Source organism: Dysidea avara, chromosome 5 (assembly GCF_963678975.1).
Source record: "Dysidea avara chromosome 5, odDysAvar1.4, whole genome shotgun sequence".
NCBI lineage: Eukaryota > Metazoa > Porifera > Demospongiae > Dictyoceratida > Dysideidae > Dysidea > Dysidea avara.
In genome coordinates this window covers 7,501,453-7,518,782 of record NC_089276.1, presented here as the reverse complement: position 1 = coordinate 7,518,782, position 17,330 = coordinate 7,501,453, and the positions used below count along the sequence as shown (strand labels likewise).

At 37.3% G+C, this 17,330-nt stretch overlaps 1 protein-coding gene and 1 pseudogene across 1 annotated transcript in view; one reads left to right on the top strand and one right to left on the bottom strand.

The window, feature by feature from the left end:
* Window positions 1–273: 273 nt before the first annotated feature.
* LOC136256738 (uncharacterized) lies at window positions 274–1,331 on the bottom strand (annotated as a pseudogene).
* A 5,801-nt stretch (window positions 1,332–7,132) lies between these two features.
* LOC136254955 (hemicentin-1-like) overlaps window positions 7,133–17,330 on the top strand; it is a 43,741-nt gene continuing 33,543 nt past the window's right edge. The window contains exons 1-6 of the mRNA XM_066047674.1: window positions 7,133–7,148; window positions 9,784–10,026; window positions 10,725–10,964; window positions 12,071–12,337; window positions 14,124–14,366; window positions 15,069–15,308. Of these exons, the coding sequence (XP_065903746.1) occupies window positions 7,133–7,148; window positions 9,784–10,026; window positions 10,725–10,964; window positions 12,071–12,337; window positions 14,124–14,366; window positions 15,069–15,308 (1,249 nt within the window). The remainder of the gene's footprint in view (window positions 7,149–9,783; window positions 10,027–10,724; window positions 10,965–12,070; window positions 12,338–14,123; window positions 14,367–15,068; window positions 15,309–17,330) is intronic.

The window sequence follows — 17,330 nt, the reverse complement described above, 5'->3', positions numbered from 1 at the left end:
CAATATGTGAGTGAACCTTAAACTAATTGCAACAAAAGCAAACTCAATAGATTTTGTTTCCTTATTATGTCCTCATTGACAGAAAAAAAGTCCTAAGGAATCCTCGTGGGGGAACAATGTGAAAATCACTGAAACATAAACCCACTTTTTTTGCTTCTTAACGCTTTTATGGTTTCACAGTATTTATTGTTATATCTCAGCTAGGATGCTACCTGTATCAAAACTTAACATACCATTAAAAAGCTCTTGCAAAGACAAATCTTTTGGTACTAAAATTATCACTCTAGGATAATGTGTTAACAAGTTATTATCAAAATAATATAATTAATACAGGTGATATCAATCAAAGAGATTGTAGCAAATGTCAGTCTGTGTATAACTACTCAACAGGTTCATTATCATTATCATAAGATGTGTTTGTGCACCCAGTTCTCTTGCAGTTACCACAAGCGAGAGTACACTCAATGTTGTGTTTCTTGCATGAGCATCTTAATGTACTGCAGTCAGTCTGGCAGTTGCATCTAATCACCCGTAGCAGATGTTCAGGAGCAGGAGGTAGTGATGTTTGAAGTGGCACAAATCCCTCTTCACACTCCTGCCATCCCCAGTCTATGGGATTAAGTTCTGCAGCTGATCCTTTCCATTCTTGAACTTGAAGGTACACGCGAAGGCTGTGGTACTTTGCTGCTGCTGAAGTTGGTGGCAATGATTGTGGTTTTACATGGGATGTTTTTGAAGCTACTTTTTCACAGAATCGTTTATGTCGGAGGGAATCCAATGTGTCAGTTGACATTCCATTGTAGACTAGTACTAGAGCTTTCTCTCCTGCATCTATCACATCATGTGTGGAAGCTGAATTAGAATGGAACACCTTTGCCTGCTCACGGAACATACTGCTTGCTTTGAACTTGCTAAGGGATGTCCCCTTTCCAACCCCGTAGAGACGTGATGTTGTGTCACACCCAAGAATAGCATGGATGAAGAGGATGTTGTTGCAGATGTCTTGACCAAGCTTTTCTTTTGTGGTTCTGATATTCCAGACACGAAGCTTTTTTGTGTTTTTTTTGGCTCAGGACGAAAGAAGAGGTCATGGGAATCAAGTCTTGCATGGTAGCAGAGCAGGACAATGAGGTCAGTGTCTTCACCAACTAGCACAGTGTTACTGGTAGTAGCTGATTGAACAGCCTTCTGAACAATCAAAAGATCAGCATCTCCAGGTGCATGGTAAGTTTTGCAGTTGTTCTTCTCCAGTTCTGCACTCAACAAAAAATGAATTGCTGCTTATTCTTTTGGTTGGCCAAAAACTGGTCCTTCTTCATTGTAGTGGTCATGTTAGCAGCAACTGTCACAGTTGCACCAGCCTTTCCTTTGGATGTCACAGCTTTGTGGATTCATGTAATCCCTCACTGAAATGTTGCAGAACATTGGGATGTTGAGTCGGAAGGGTCGACATCTGCTGCAAATACAGCATGCCAGATTTAGTGTAGGAGTTGTGACCTGAAGCTGCCATGTATGGAAGCATAGCTTGGATGGACTGCAGATGTAACTCCCAGTTACCTGTATGCTCTGCTCTGATAAATTTGCGTAAAATGTCCATCATGCTCATGTACTGAATCCACAAAGCTGAAGTTCTGGAAGATTTCCTCATGGACTCTGCATTCTTCTTAAGACTATCCTTGATTTTTTCCAGAACACAGGAGGATTGTGCTTCTTCAGCACAAATATCTCCTGACATTAACTTATCATAAAAGGTGTGGGCTTCATCCAAGTATTGACTATTACCTACATCAGCAGATTCGGCAACGTCTGGATCGTTATCATCATTGCTCTCTGGTGTTTCAGGTTGGCATGGTAGAGGAGCATTGAGCACTCTTCTCAGTATCAGAGCATTGAGGGCTGCATCAACAATGAAGTGTGCACGTACAGCTCGTGCAATAGCCTTGCCACTCAGCATGTGAACAACTGCATTGGGTGCATAGATTGACTCAAGCATTTCTTGCAGTCCAGATGAATCCATTAAATGTCCAATACATCCCAGAAAGTTCATCTCAGTGTGGAAACCACCAAGATGCAAAACAATTTCTCTTAGATCACTTCCCTCAGGTTCAGATTCAACAATCATGGTAGCTTTCCACCACAGTGGCTGGTCAAATGTTAGGATTGGGGTAACACCATGCCTTCGTGCATGATTACTGATGAACATGAGGGTGGAGTAAATGCATGTGCTGTCACTGGGATTCATGTCTATTATGGGCAAGAACATAATAGATGCCCTACCTGGGTGGTGACCCTGATGTACAAACTGCATCATTCCTGACCATGCAGGTCTGGGAGCTCCAAACATGACAGATGTTTTCCATAGGACATCAAGATTTTCATAGCAGTCCTGAGTCTTTAGATCTACTAGCTTTTGGTAGGTCACAGCTGACATCCCACAACTTTCTTCCTTATGAAAGCGAATCTGGCATGATATTTCATGCATCCACAACAGAACATTCAAGCTCAATAAGGTGTTACCACAGTAGTTAACGTTGCAAAACATGTACAAAAAGTAGGCAAACTCAAGATACAATGTATATGATTATAACTTGTTAACACATTATCCTAGAGTGATAATTTTAGTACCAAAAGATTTGTCTTTGCAAGAGCTTTATAATGGTATATTAAGTTTTGATACAGGTAACATCCTAGCTGAGATAACAATAAATACTGTGAAACCATAAAAGCATTAAGAAGCAAAAAAAGTGGGTTTCTATTTCAATGATTTTCACATTGTTCCCCCAGGAGGATTCCTTAGGACTTTTTTTCTGTCAATGAGGACATAATAAGGAAACAAAATCTGTTGAGTTTGCTTTTGTTGCAATTAGTTTAAGGTTGACCCAATATTCCTGTTAAAATGCCTGTACTACTAGCTGATCGGAGAATGTGTTAGAGTAAGTACACAGTAGCTAGTTACAGTGACATAAGCACAGTAGCATCCAGGGGGGGTAGGTCATGACGCATGCATGACGTATGAATATTGCGCAAGTTCTAAAAAAATTCACGTGAGCTGAATAGTCCCTGTACAAAAAGTAGAGGTAAGGGCGCGTCGGGGCGCATGGTCTGTTTTGATTCTACTCAGTTTACTGTTTACAATGGTGTGAGTCATGATCCTAAAAACACTTCCGTTACGGAGTTATTGGACTTAATGTGATGACGATGTGTCGTGGTCATGACTTACGCTTCAACAGTAGTAGTTATCATCAGTGGTTATATTACAATCATTGTTGTGTGATTTATTACTTTCAACAATTAGTATAACTGTATTTAATAAAATTGTTTTTGTTAGCGCTTTGTAGTGCACGTGGTCTTGGCCTACCCCCCCTGAGTAGCATCCTCCCATGTAAGACTAGTGATGTGCGATATTAGGATTTTGGTTTCGGTACGATGTCGATACAATAATTGGTAAAATAAATACTTTTTCAGTATTTTTTTCTATTGATTAATTGCGTGGGGCAAATGTTTATAATTAGCAGCTAAGCTTTATAGAATTTGTGATGAAGGTAATAACAAGCCTTGGAAACTGGTAGACGCTTTTTTAAAATGGCTGAACTGTGCAGAACTGAATTTCATTTCTACCGTGATTGGCCAATCATACACCAAAAGTTGTAAATTACTCAATATATCGAAAATTGTAGCAAAATATTCACTTTACGATAAATATTGATTTCAATTATAAAAATGTTGAGATTCGATTCGATATCGGTATTGAAAAAAATATTGCAATGTCGATAATTTTTCGGTATATTGCACATCACTATGTAAGACTGTCAGGCTTCACACCCTGCAAGTTGTTTATGACATGGATACCATATGGGAGGATATGTGGATAGACCACAAAATATTTTTAAATGGTAGGGTTGTAATAAACACCCCACCCGTTGTGTGTGAAAAGCAGCCATGATATCAGCGCTACTGTTTATCTTCCCCCTATAATGGACAAACAAAGCACTCATTGTGATGGCTAAGAAGAAGAATAAACTGGATGCCTTGCCATATCAAAACATATGTATGGGATTTGTCAAATCAAGCATTTTCAGGTGGTCAACATTAAAAGTTTTCAAACACTGGGTTAAACTTTTAAAAATTAAGAATTATGCATTAAATAAATCTAATATCTGTTTAATATCCTTTTTGAAACCTCAACTTGGTAAAGCAGGTTGATCATAAAATCTCATCATTCCTTGTCATTTTTTGTCCAATACAAAATACATGCATTTTACACTACACGCAAAAACACTAATTTACAACCTTTAACTCACAAAATTTTTACAGCACACCATACAATAAAAGAAAGCCTTTGAATTTCTCTATCCAATTCCGACCGTGCAAATGGGAAAATGTCGCCATATCAACAGTTATTTACTGCTGATGATGACATAATACGCGCTCCATACATTAACCTATTGGAAAATTAAATTATCTCGCCGGGAAAATCCCAATTTACAAGTTGTTATCCTCAACCAAATTTGCTAAATTTGGTATCATTCTACGCAGCAAAGGATGCTTAATAAGACTCCGACCGTACAAATTGTTAACAGATTAGGTTATAGAAATATGTTTAAAAACACTTGTTTTTACGGGCATTCTGACCACGTAAATTTTGCGGTACAAGGCTCCTTTCTAGCTTCCCCTTCATTACTACACAAAGAACTGACACATGAATCGAATCGCCTTTCATCAAGGAATCTGATAAACCAAACTTCGTGTCCGTCAACCAAAGTACGCAGAAGTTATGCACTTGTCAATTTCATGCCCTACCCCCAACCCCGGGGGGTGGGGAATACAGGGGATTTGACAAATCGTAGTGTCAAATTCCCCACTACTGGGGCAAAATCGGCTGTCAAATCCCCACTATGTCCCCACCCCCATAGTAGGGGATTTGACAACACCTCAAGGATGACTAAGCGCATTATGCGCATATTTCATGCATGCGACTAGTAATAAACCTGCCCTGTAGCTAGTAAAATTATAGTAGCAAGTGCGATTTTATTGTTTAGAAATGCAACCGAGTACCGAAAATCGGTCAATGAATTGGACAACTGTCAATTGCCCCAGGGGTGGGGATAAGAAACAATGTCAAATCCCTACCTGGGGTGTGGGGACGCCCTGGGGTGTGGGGACGCCCTGGGGTGTGGAGATGCCCGGGGGTGGGGGGATGGGGCATGAAATTGACGTGTGCATTATGGCGCCTTGTTTAGAGGACGGTGTTATTTTATACGAAACGGGCGTAACCCATTCAGAAATCCGGAATATCTTACACAAGTTTTGATATGCATGCATGCTTGAACGGCTTCTCGTAGCGAAGATGGGAAGCTCACTAGAGACCCTATTATGGCGATCTTGTAAGGAGTGCTGCACAACTTCAATCTGCCATCTATTAACAGACCTCTCAACTCTCATGATTTGGTCATGAGACACACGATTTCAGCTTTCATATCACGACCGCTTGCTGATCTCACGATTTTCAATAAAAGTTTCTAAGGCACGCTAAATCTCCTTGATTTAAGCCCCAAACGTCTTGTAGCAGGTATCACGTGATCAGTTAATTAGAATAGTGGGGCGCCTCTGTATTTTGAGCTGGAAATTTTGGCGGTTTCCTGTATTTTTGAATGTGTCACAAGTCACTTCGCTGTCAAACTCAATGAACTGAGCCCTATTTGTATATGTAATAGGACGAATGGCTGTGGTATTCGGGATTAATAGTGCGAGCATTGTAAACAGGAAGGAGTAAAATAGTGCGAGGCAAAGCCGAGCACTATTTCCTTCCTTTTTACAATGCTATTTCCTTCCTTTTCACCGATATTATAATGTTTCCTATTTTTGCCGAGCACTATTTTACTCCTTCCTGTTTACAATGCTCGCACTATTAATCCCGAATACCACAGCCATCCGTCCTATGCACATTAATCCGACAACCTTAGCAACTGTTACTAGGCAACAGAAATTCAAAAAATAATCACTGCAAAAGACCAATCACACTTAGCAACCGTTGCCTGGCAACCGTTGCTATGGTCTCAAAATGACTTTTACCTTAGCAACGGTTACATAGCAAACCGTTGCTAAGCAACCATATTGTGTCATACCTTGGGGGCATCTATCACTATGGTAACAATAGTTGTCAAATTGGACATTTACTTCTAATGTAAACACACCACACTATTTTAGCCAATCAAAGTAGTATTATAGATTTTTGTCATGGGACCTTGACAAACAAGTGTAATACTAATTCTATTGGCTAATCGCTTGACGTATTTCAATATAATACGTCAAGCTGCTATTGAGAGTATTATATAGTAACACATTCAGTTGTTGGATTAGAAGGTGAAATCCTTTGAGAAAAGACTCAGCACACACGAAAGGAGAAGATTAGGTGAAATTCTACCAGTTGTGTTATTACAAATGTTTATTGCTTAATTTCGGTTGTTGTGAGGTGTACTTGTGCGGAAAATTTGTGCTGAACACTGATCCACGTGCACAGCTGGATACTGATTACTCAAGAAATGGGAGGTGATTTCAGGCGATGAATCCAGGGGCGGATCCAGGAGCTGGCAAGGGGAGGGGCACAAACAGGCTAAGTTGTAAGTGGTTGGCTTCTCTTATTTGTTGCTGTATTTTTGAAACAGCAAATGATCACCTCTTTGTAGTGTCTCACTGCTGATTTTGCCTTTGCAGATGGTTGTGAAGTCTTAAAAGACTATTAATGTCTTGCAACGCAATAATTATTTTAGAGGCGGTCCATGCAGTGTTTTTGTAGGCCTGTGTAGGCTCTGTAGGTTTAGCTGCTTTTTCTTTTTTCTGCTTTTTGTCATTTATAAATTAAATTAGGTTTAACTTCTAGCTAGAGATCGGGGAGGATGGGAGTGCCATTAGGGCCGGAATAAAAAATAAATAAAAAAAACAAAAAAAAATTAAAAAAATTATTTTAGAGGCGCTTAGTACGCACGAAGGTGCTAGGTGACAATTTTATAGTTAGACTGATTTGCTTTGAATTTGTAATAATAAATGCTATTAAAATGTGCATATTTTCATGAGTTATAAGGCCTGATGTAAAGTTTAGTAGGTATTTTAACCAAAAAGAAGTAGCCTAGCTATGGCTACTCCACAAGGTGAGGGGGGGGGGGCAAATGCCCCATCCCGGATCCGCCATTGGAATCACTGGTGAACCAGTACATCAGCTGAGTTGAAAGACTGATATCACGTGATTCAACGATGGAGCAAAATTAGTAGGTTGTCAAATAGTAGGCTACACTATAGCATAGAGATATCATATAAGCTGCGGAAAACAGCAGTATTGCACTCACATAGCTAGCTAGTTGTGCCTTTTAAAACATTTTTTTGTTAAAACAAATATATGTGCATGAACCCATCACAAAGATGGTAGGCTTTACAGCCGCATGGGGATGGGTGGCTGGCTTTCTCACGACCAGGTCTGCTTCCAGGTTGAGAGGTCTTTTTTTATTATTATTTATTACAGGTAATTTATAAGGCTAAACAGCCTGATCAACAGGTAAAAAAAGTACAAGTAGACTAATTACATACATTTATACATAGTGTTAGATGAATATTGGTCAATCAATTTCTTAAAATCATCAACTGATGCTGCACATGCTACTTCTTGGGGTAAATTATTCCATGGTTCAACAACTCTTCTTGTAAAAAAATATTTCCTGGCATCTGTTCTTGAAAAATATTTAAATAGCTTAAATGTATGACCTGGTATGGGTAATGGGTGAAAAAGTAAAAAAATCAGAATGGTCTATATCATACTTATCATGTAGCATATTGTAGATAGCAATCATGTCACCTCTATAACGTCTATAATGTAATGATGGCAAGTTAAGTACTTTCAATCGTTCCTCGTAGTCAAGATTTCTTATAGATTTGATCATTCTAGTTGCTTTCCGTTGGATTTTTTTCTAATTTTTGGATGTCTGTTTTATAGTAAGGGTAATAGTAAAGGTTTATAGTCTGTATTAACATTATAAAGACAAAAGTAGAACAATACGTATCCCTGAGCACACACAATCCTGTAATTTTGTACTTCTATGGCTTCTTCCATTTACAGGTTAATTAATGGGTCATGGACACACGGAAGGACTCAATGAATAAGGCTGTGTAGCTTTTATCGCAAAAAAATGGAAGCCTTGAGCTGTACGCGAGTGAAACAAAATAATATTATGAATAATAACTATAGATGAATAAAAAATTGGAAATTTTATAATGGGAATAGGGATCGCTGAAAAAAGCCACAAAACAAGAAGGGATTGCTGGGGTGGTAATGTAAACCACAAATCCCTATTTTGACTTTGTCATAAATCTTTAGTTATGCTCTGTCATTTTGAAGTGAGCCAAAATAAGGATCTGTGGTTTACATTACCACCAACAGAGAGTCAAAATAGGGATTTGTGGTTTACATTACCACCCCAGCGATCCTTTCTTGTTTCGTGGCTTTTTTCAGCGATCCATATTCCCATTTTAAAATTTCCAATTTTTTATTCATCTAGTTTGTGTACTTTTTATTAATCCAGTAATGGATTATGAAGAAGACTGTGGTGAATAGTGTAATTTTGCATTCTGCATAGTAGCGCTGTCAATGTTTCAGTACAAACATGAAACTGATCAAATTGCAATGTGCTGAGAGTCTCTCAATATGAGCTACAATTTACATTACTGGTGCCTTTAATAGCTGTCAAATTCAGTGCAAGGATTGTTGTTATACACTTGAATGCATTATTGGAGTATTTACATGACTGCTCTATTAGAGTATTTAATCTGGATAACCCGCCCACGTACAATAATCACGGAGCGAAAAAACCACCTTTCAACAAAGTCATCAGCCCAGATTAAGCTTCCTGGCCTATACTGAGTTTAATAAAGACAGATTCTATTAGCCACAAGCAGCAAACGCCAAAAACCTTAACTTCGAACGCGATCTTATATGGCTTCTAGAGCATACTGAATAGCATTCTGGCAAGAAGAAACGGCCCCGTTTGGGCTGTTTCCATCCGAAAAAGAAATCAAAAATAGGTCATGGACACGCACAATGATCCATTCAGCAAGCCTTGCTACTTTTTATCCCAGGATTCTCCTTGTAAACTTCGCTATGCCTGTGAAAAAAGAATAATAATAATATTATGAATAATAAGAATAGCTAATAATTATTAGGCTATTATGAGCAAACGGGAATATTTCAATTTTGTCTGAAATACACATACTGTTTCCTTTTCACTTGATACTTACTAGTGGACCTATACTCATTGCAAAGAACCACCAGAGGGTTGCTTTGAGTTGAAGGATGCTTGTCAAGGTGGTTTTTAGGTGTGCGTTCTATTAGGATTTTTACAAAAAACATGGGCGATCTCTATTAAGAACCCACTATCGTGGTTCATGATATGAACAATTCGCATAAAATTTGCAATTTTTTAATGTTTCCAAATTTCGTCTAGACCATTTTTACTGCTATATCACCATTTGTCTGAGTTCAGTGTTTGATAATGAGCCTTCTGAGTGTTGTTTTATGCTCAAGTCTGCTTTCTAAGGCTGGTTTTAGGTGACTGCTCTATTAGGATTTTCAAAAATTCCACTGCGATCCCTATTATGAACCCACTATCGTGGTTCATGATATGTAGCATATTATTTGTTAACAAGAGGAAAAGAACTTACATGTCTTGTTAGTCTATATATAGTAGCTTGGCCAACAATGCAGTAACTTTACAATCATGTGTTTTGCTAATATTGCAGTTAATCCAATGATCACGACTCATCCAATGTCACTATTAAGAGAAGCTGGAGAGGGTGTTGATCTAAATTGTCTTGCAGTAGCTTTTCCTTCTCCATCCTACAACTGGTCTACTCCAAGTACCTCCACCAATGTTATGACAAGTAGTATTATGTTCACAGCATTTTTCAACAGTTTTGGCAACTACACTTGTACTGCCAGTTCTAATGGTGTAGTGGCTATATCTGATACAGCAGTATTAACTGGTAATTATCTTTTTGTATTTGATAATTCATTAATATGCACTTATAGAAATTTGTGATATATTTATTAGCTGTATATACAATCTGATTGGTTAAAACCCAAGCAGCTACTGCTTATTTTTTCAATTGTAAATTGTCACACTTTTGATCATTAACTGCACTTTATTTTCTATACAACACAACATACAGTAACTAATTGATTGTTCGACAAAACCCTGGTCCCTTGACAAAACTTAAGCCACACAATACCTTTACTAATTTATCTAAATATGCAAATGCCCTGTTATAATTTAAAATCAGCATTCAAAACAAACAGCTGAGGTGCTTCGCTGCTCACCCACTAGTAGTTGGTGAGAAGACATGAGCAGCAAGCATGTATATTGTTTATCTGTGATATTAATTTTATTGGTTTGTAGTCACATACTATAGTCAGTTCGCATCAACCTGGCCTTATTCTTCCTCTTCCTATGCGAACCAGCTGCTAGTATAGCAGTACATTAATTTTAGTATGGACAATTCAGGTGTGCAAACATGTTTAGAATATGAAAACAACTTGTTCCAGTACAAAACCATTGGGAGTGAACACATGTTCACTTCTTATTGTTTTGGTTTTGGAAGCAATGCAAACTGACTATAACTACAGCACTGTATGCACAACATTGTAAACTTTGACAATTACACCACTTATTTACTATTTCTAGTATCACCTGGAGCAGTTGGTGTAACACCAGACATCTTTGCCACTGTAAACTCCACAGTGGAATTAACATGCAGTGCTGAAGGAGGTCCCAACAATATGTTTGTGTGGAGGAGACAAGGAGTGGTCGTCTCTAATAATCCTGTGTTATCAGTTCCAATGGTGACTGGTTCTGATGGTGGAATATATCAGTGTACAGTTAGCAATGCTGCTGGGAATGATTTTGCTACTACTTCAGTTGTTGGTATGACATTGCACAGGGAACAAATACCTTTGTGAACAAATTCAAAGATACTTTTCACTAAGAATACAAATGCTCACACTGGTGAACCTACTGTATCTTATCATGATTATAATTGGTAAAACATGAAAGAGCAACTCACATCCTACTGTGGAAATGAGTGCATTAGTTTAATGTATTTTTATTATATAGGTGTGTATGTACTCCCACAAGAAAGCATTTCAATGAGGCAGCTTTGTTGTAGTTATATTGAAATATATGCATAGCAGATGTATTTGATAACATAACCAGCATAGTCACCACTGTGTGTAGCCTGTTACTGTAGGCAATATATTCATCCCAATTACAAACCAATGACAGATTCGGGAACTAGGAGTGCATGCACCCATTCCCAACTGTTGCACTTCTTTATCCTTCAAACATAAACAAATAAAGATTTGTAATAGGCCAGTCAAACAGTCTTACAGAACACAGTCGCTATAAATTGTGAATCCTCCAAGCACACTCCAATTACAAAAAAAGGTTCCAAGTCAAAAAGATACAGTAGATGTAGTGACTCCAAGATTAATGCTAAGCCATAAATACACATGAAAATCACAACTGGCACTGATCCCTACACCCTACATTTGTTGTAGCTGTACCTCCAGAAACCTCTTTGCCTAATCCTAAATCCACTTCCTACAAACTTTTATCAATATTGTGATCCTAATGAGTTGCCACTAGGTTGTAGCATCTATATTTCTACATTTGCTCCATACAATACTACAATTACTGAAGTAGTAGTCAACATTATGGTCACCCACATGTGCAGCAAAGTTAATAACTGCAATGAAAGAATAGATATTATTTAAATCAAGTTTCAGGCTAGCTTTGGAGCTTTTTTACCCTACGTATGTTGTCCTTTTCTACAGGCACAATATAGCGATTATTGCCAGAGACATGTGCAATACTGTAGTATTGGTTTGTAACACTCTAATGGAACAAATATATTATACGTACACACATTTCCTGATAAAGGGTTCTAGATAATTCTTAATCTGTGCCATATTTAATGCAAACATGTAACTGCTTAGTACATACATATTACTCATGTCATCCTCTTTTCACAGTATCTCCGAATGGCACTGTTGAGGTTACTCCTAAAAATCCGGCAGTGAATCACTTGACTGATAATGTCACATTTACATGTCAATCAGATGGTGGTCCCAACCTCATGTACACCTGGTTGTACAATGATACTACACCAAACAATGATGACATTGTGATCAATGGTAATCAGTTGACAGTGAACAATGTAACTTACCTCCTTGGGGGAACTTATACATGTATTGTAAGCAATGGTACTGGAGAAGGAAGGGACAGTAGTGACTTGTTTGGTAAGATTTATGAGTATACAATCAAAAGTTAAAAACTGCAAAAAAATGAATTACCTAATTACATCTAAGAACAGATTTTTAAAGCAATCTGTGATTATCTAAGAGTGGAGAATTTTATTAGTGTGAAAAATAAAGGTCCTTTAATGAGAATCTTTTCAAAATAACAGTACTATTGATCTCTCACTTGCATTCCTTTTTCAAAGCTGCAGAAAAATTATCTAGTCCACTGTATACTTTAATTTTCAATATTCTTTTAGTACCAAGCTAGCAAGGAATGTTGAATAGTCAAGGTATTGTTACTGTTAACTTGCATATAATATCAGATTATAGTGATGATCCACCATTATATTTATAGATGTAGCAAAAAGCCTGAAAGAAACTGGTGAAATAACTATACTAGCTTAGCTATAGTTATGGACCATGCCCCAGAGTGTACGCAACCCCTTTTAAATGTCTAAGTCAGAAACTGTTCATAATGGCATGAATGCTTCAGAAAGGTGTCCATATAATTATGTTCCTGTAAAAAAGTGTCAATACGAAAATTATGTCTTGGTATGGTTTCTGAAGATGAAAAGGAAAACGACAGATGAAAGGTAACACAAGGTGCTAATAGAACAGACTCCTATAGAGCTATAAAGTAAATATAAGCCATACATGTTACACAAGTTCTCTCTCTTCTATCCCACTTTATTATTCTTGTAGGGATTACAGTACATCAGAACAAATAATATTGGAGTTTATAAGCCATCATTGAAATATTTTACAAAATAAAAATTTATCATCACAGAAGAATCCTAGACTAAGTGTCAATATAAACCAATTTAAAAAGAACAAGTTGCTACTTCTAAAATCTAAGCATTACAATCATTATTTTAAAATTATAAAGATATTTAACTTTGTCTATTTGCTTAGGTTTTGTACTACTACTATATACTACTGTACAACAATGAATAGTAATATTTAAAGCAGGTTGTTTGAGCTATGCTTCTGTAGCTACAATAAAGCTAGTGGTAATTAAAATATATGGAGTTAAAGTAAAATGTTTACAGCTGTAAATAAAACTCCTAACTGTTTAGCTTTAGTTTAGTTATGGTGTTTTTCTCACTCTATATACAAAACCTTGAGTCTGTTCTTTCTTTTTGCGTGCTGCATGCATACAGGAGGGACACCTTTTTAATAGAAAAGATGTATGACTATGTTTTTGACAGTTGCCATCATCTTGAATGGTTACCATTCAACTTGCTGGTGTGGTACAGAGCACTCATTATAATACATCATTAGCATATTAATTGAAATTCAACTATTTTTGAGCCACCAATTGAGTTTGGATTCATCATTTATATGAGACCTGTGTGCAACCACACTTTTGTCATATCTTTCAATACAAAACTATATCAACCAATGTTTCTTTTGCTATACAGTAACTATAATTGCGTGGAACAATTTGCTCCCTCTATTACACAGTCTGATGACATTTTACATTATTAGTGTTTCTTTTATTGTAAGTTTGTGCTGTATGTTGGGCATGTGTATTACTGTGTAGATTGATTGAATACTTTCTATAAGGTACGTGACTGCTCTATTAGAGTAGTTGACTGCTCCATAATAGTATCTCCAAGTGTGTACTTGGATTAAGGAAACTGCATACTGGTCAAGTTATTGCTGTTTGTGTATATACTACGTATTACTTGTTAATGAGAGGAAATGTACTTGTATATCTTGTTACTCTATGTAGTGGCCTGGCCAACAATGTAGTAACATTCATGTTTTTCTGCTTATTTTGCAGTTAATCCAATGATCACGACTCATCCAATGTCACTATCAAGAGAAGCTGGAAACAGTGTTACTCTAAATTGCCTTGCAGTAGCTTTTCCTTCTCCATCCTACAACTGGTCTACTCCAAGTACCTCCACCAATCTTATGACAAGTAGTATTATGTTCACAGCATTTTTCAACAGTTTTGGCAACTACACTTGTACTGCCAGTTCTAATGGTGTAGTGGCTATATCTGATACAGCAGTATTAACTGGTAATTATCTTTTTGTATGTGGTAATTCATTAATATGCACATGTAGAAATTTGTGATATATTTATTAGCTGTCTATATAACCTGATTGGTTAAAACCCAAGCAGCTACTGCTTGTTTTTTTTTTCAATTGTAAATTGTCACACTTTTGATCATTAACTTCACTTTATTTTCCATACAACACAACGTACAGTAGCTAATTTATTGTTCGACAAAACCCTGGTCACTTGACAAAACTTAAGCCACACAGTACTTTTAGGTATGACCTAATTTATCTAAGTGTAATACATATATAAATGCCCTGTTATAATTTTAAAATCAGCATTCAAAACAAACAGCTGAGGTGCTTCGCTGCACACCCAGTAGTAGTTGGTGAAAAGCAGTAAGTATGTGTATTGTTTATTTGTGATATTAATTTTATTGGTTTGTAGTCACATACTATAGTCAGTCTGCATCCACCTGGCCCTCTTCCTATGTGAATCAGCTGCTAGTAGCAGTACATTAATTTTAGTATGGACAATTCAGGTGTGCAAACATGTTTAGAATATGAAAACAACTTGTTCCAGTACAAAACTATTGGAAGTGAACACATGTTCACTTCTTATTGTTTTGGTTTTGGCAGCAATGCAAACTGACGATAACTACAACACTGTATGTACAACATTGTAAACTTTGACTACTACACCACTTATTTACTATTTCTAGTATCACCTGGAGCAGTTGTTGTAACATCGGACATCTTTGCCACTGTAAACTCCACAGTGGAATTAACATGCAGTGCTGAAGGAGGTCCCAACAATATGTTTGTGTGGAGGAGACAAGGAGTGGTCATCTCTAATAATCCTGTGTTATCAATTCCAATGGTGACTGGTTCTGATGGTGGAATATATCAGTGTACAGTTAGCAATGCTGCTGGGAATGATTTTGCTACTACTTCAGTTACTGGTATGACATTGCACAGGGAACAAATACCTTTGTGAACAAATTCAAAGTTACTTTTCACTAAAATAGTTCAAACGCTCACACAGGTGTGAACCTAACTTTTCATGATTATAATTGGTAAAACATAAACAGCAAACTCACATCCTACTGTGGAAATGCTTTCTTATTGGGGTACATGCATAAATGTATACCATCTCAGTGGCGGATCTAGAGGGGTTTCTGGGGTTTCGACAGAAACCCCCTTTTAAATTTAGCTCAGTAGCAGTCTAAATATATAAACATTGTTGCACTGACAATTTGTCATAGCAAACAACTATGTACAACAGTATTTCAGTAGCATGCATGTAGTTGCACTTAACTGACACCATTTATAGCTATTAAATCCTCAGTAACACTTCACTTTTCATCTCTCACTACAATAAAAATGATCAAGATACTCTAATAGAGCAGTCATGTAACTACTTTAATAGAGCAATCAAAGCTACAGCTTGTAGTCACCATCTTTGTCCTATAGTTAACTATAGTATTTATTAAAGCATTGGATTTATTTCAATTTGTAACTAAATAGCCTATAATCCGATCTCAGAACTTCTAAAGTCTCAAAAATTTCCCGAGAAATGTCATCAGATGCATTATTCAGCTATACCAACATTCAGAAACCCCCTTTTAAAAATCCTAGATCCGCCACTGCATCTGGTACTTAGCCATTGATCATCTGTACTGTCTAGTGTGGTCTCTGCATTGTTGCTACTGTAGGTAATAATTATATTCTTCCCAAACACAAACCAATGACAGATCCTGGGAAACTGGGAGTGCATGTACCCATCCCCAACTGTTGCTCTTCAAACACAAACAATGTACTGTTAAGTAGGGATTGTCCCGAAAATTTCGCATGCCACCCAAAATTCTGCCTTTAAAAATCATCCTAGAGACATCTTATGTGATGATAATCCCCTTTATGGAATAGTACTATAGTCCATAAAATATATGATACAGCATTAAGTATCAGGTGGCCAGATATAGAATTAAACAAAAAATATTGCCAAAATTCGAATTTTAGTCTCACTGGCCATCTGATTGCCTGCCTGACCACAGTCAGCCAAACCGTGGCAAAACAGCGCACGGCCACCATTTTATGCCAAAATAACAAACCACCAGTGGGATGTGCCTTTTGGGGTTCCAATGAGTGTAGGCTCTCTGCACCTTTTATCTTCAATCAGGCTGCTTGTCTTCTTCATCCAACGAAACTGATAATTTCCATTTCAACGCTTTCTTTCAGCAGCATATTTAGACACCACAGATTCATTTCAGAGCTGGATTTCAGAAGCATTTCAGTTCCGGTGCTACACTGTTAAAAATGAAGAGTAACCACTACTCTAAAGAGTTCCCAGAGTAGGGAGGATTTAACACCCCTGGAGAGTAACTATTACTCTGAAGAGAGTAATTATTACTCTTAGAGTAAGTGACAACTCCTTCAGAGCATGTGTTACTCCTTCAGAGTAATGGTTACGCTCCAGGGGGTGTTAAATCCTCCCTACCTTGGGAACTCTTTAGAGTGGTGGTTACTCTTTATTTTTAACAGTGTATAAGAGGTATAATAGCTAGATATCTGCAACTTTGCGATTGGAGAGAGAAACCATCATTTTATGATGAAGCAAATGAACAAAATTACTTACAAATGTGGTGCGTCCTCGGGCACACGTGATTACAACATGGCAAAAGCCAAAAGTGGGTGTGGCAAGAAATTATATATAAATACAATTGATTGATGGTGTGTCCACTCCAAACAGCTTCTAGCCAGAAAAAAATCTTCTGTGAAGCTGAGACAGAAAAGATCCCGTTCACAATAGGTTCACAACCACACCCATCAAATAAAGATCTAGGTGGACTAATAGTGATAGAGTATGGAGACCACACCTCTTCAAACAATCTAGCTATTTACTTAACAGTAAACAAGATCCTCACCCCTTGTTGGTCTAGCTGCACACCACTTGGCTGACTCAAGATACTCTAATACAACAGTCA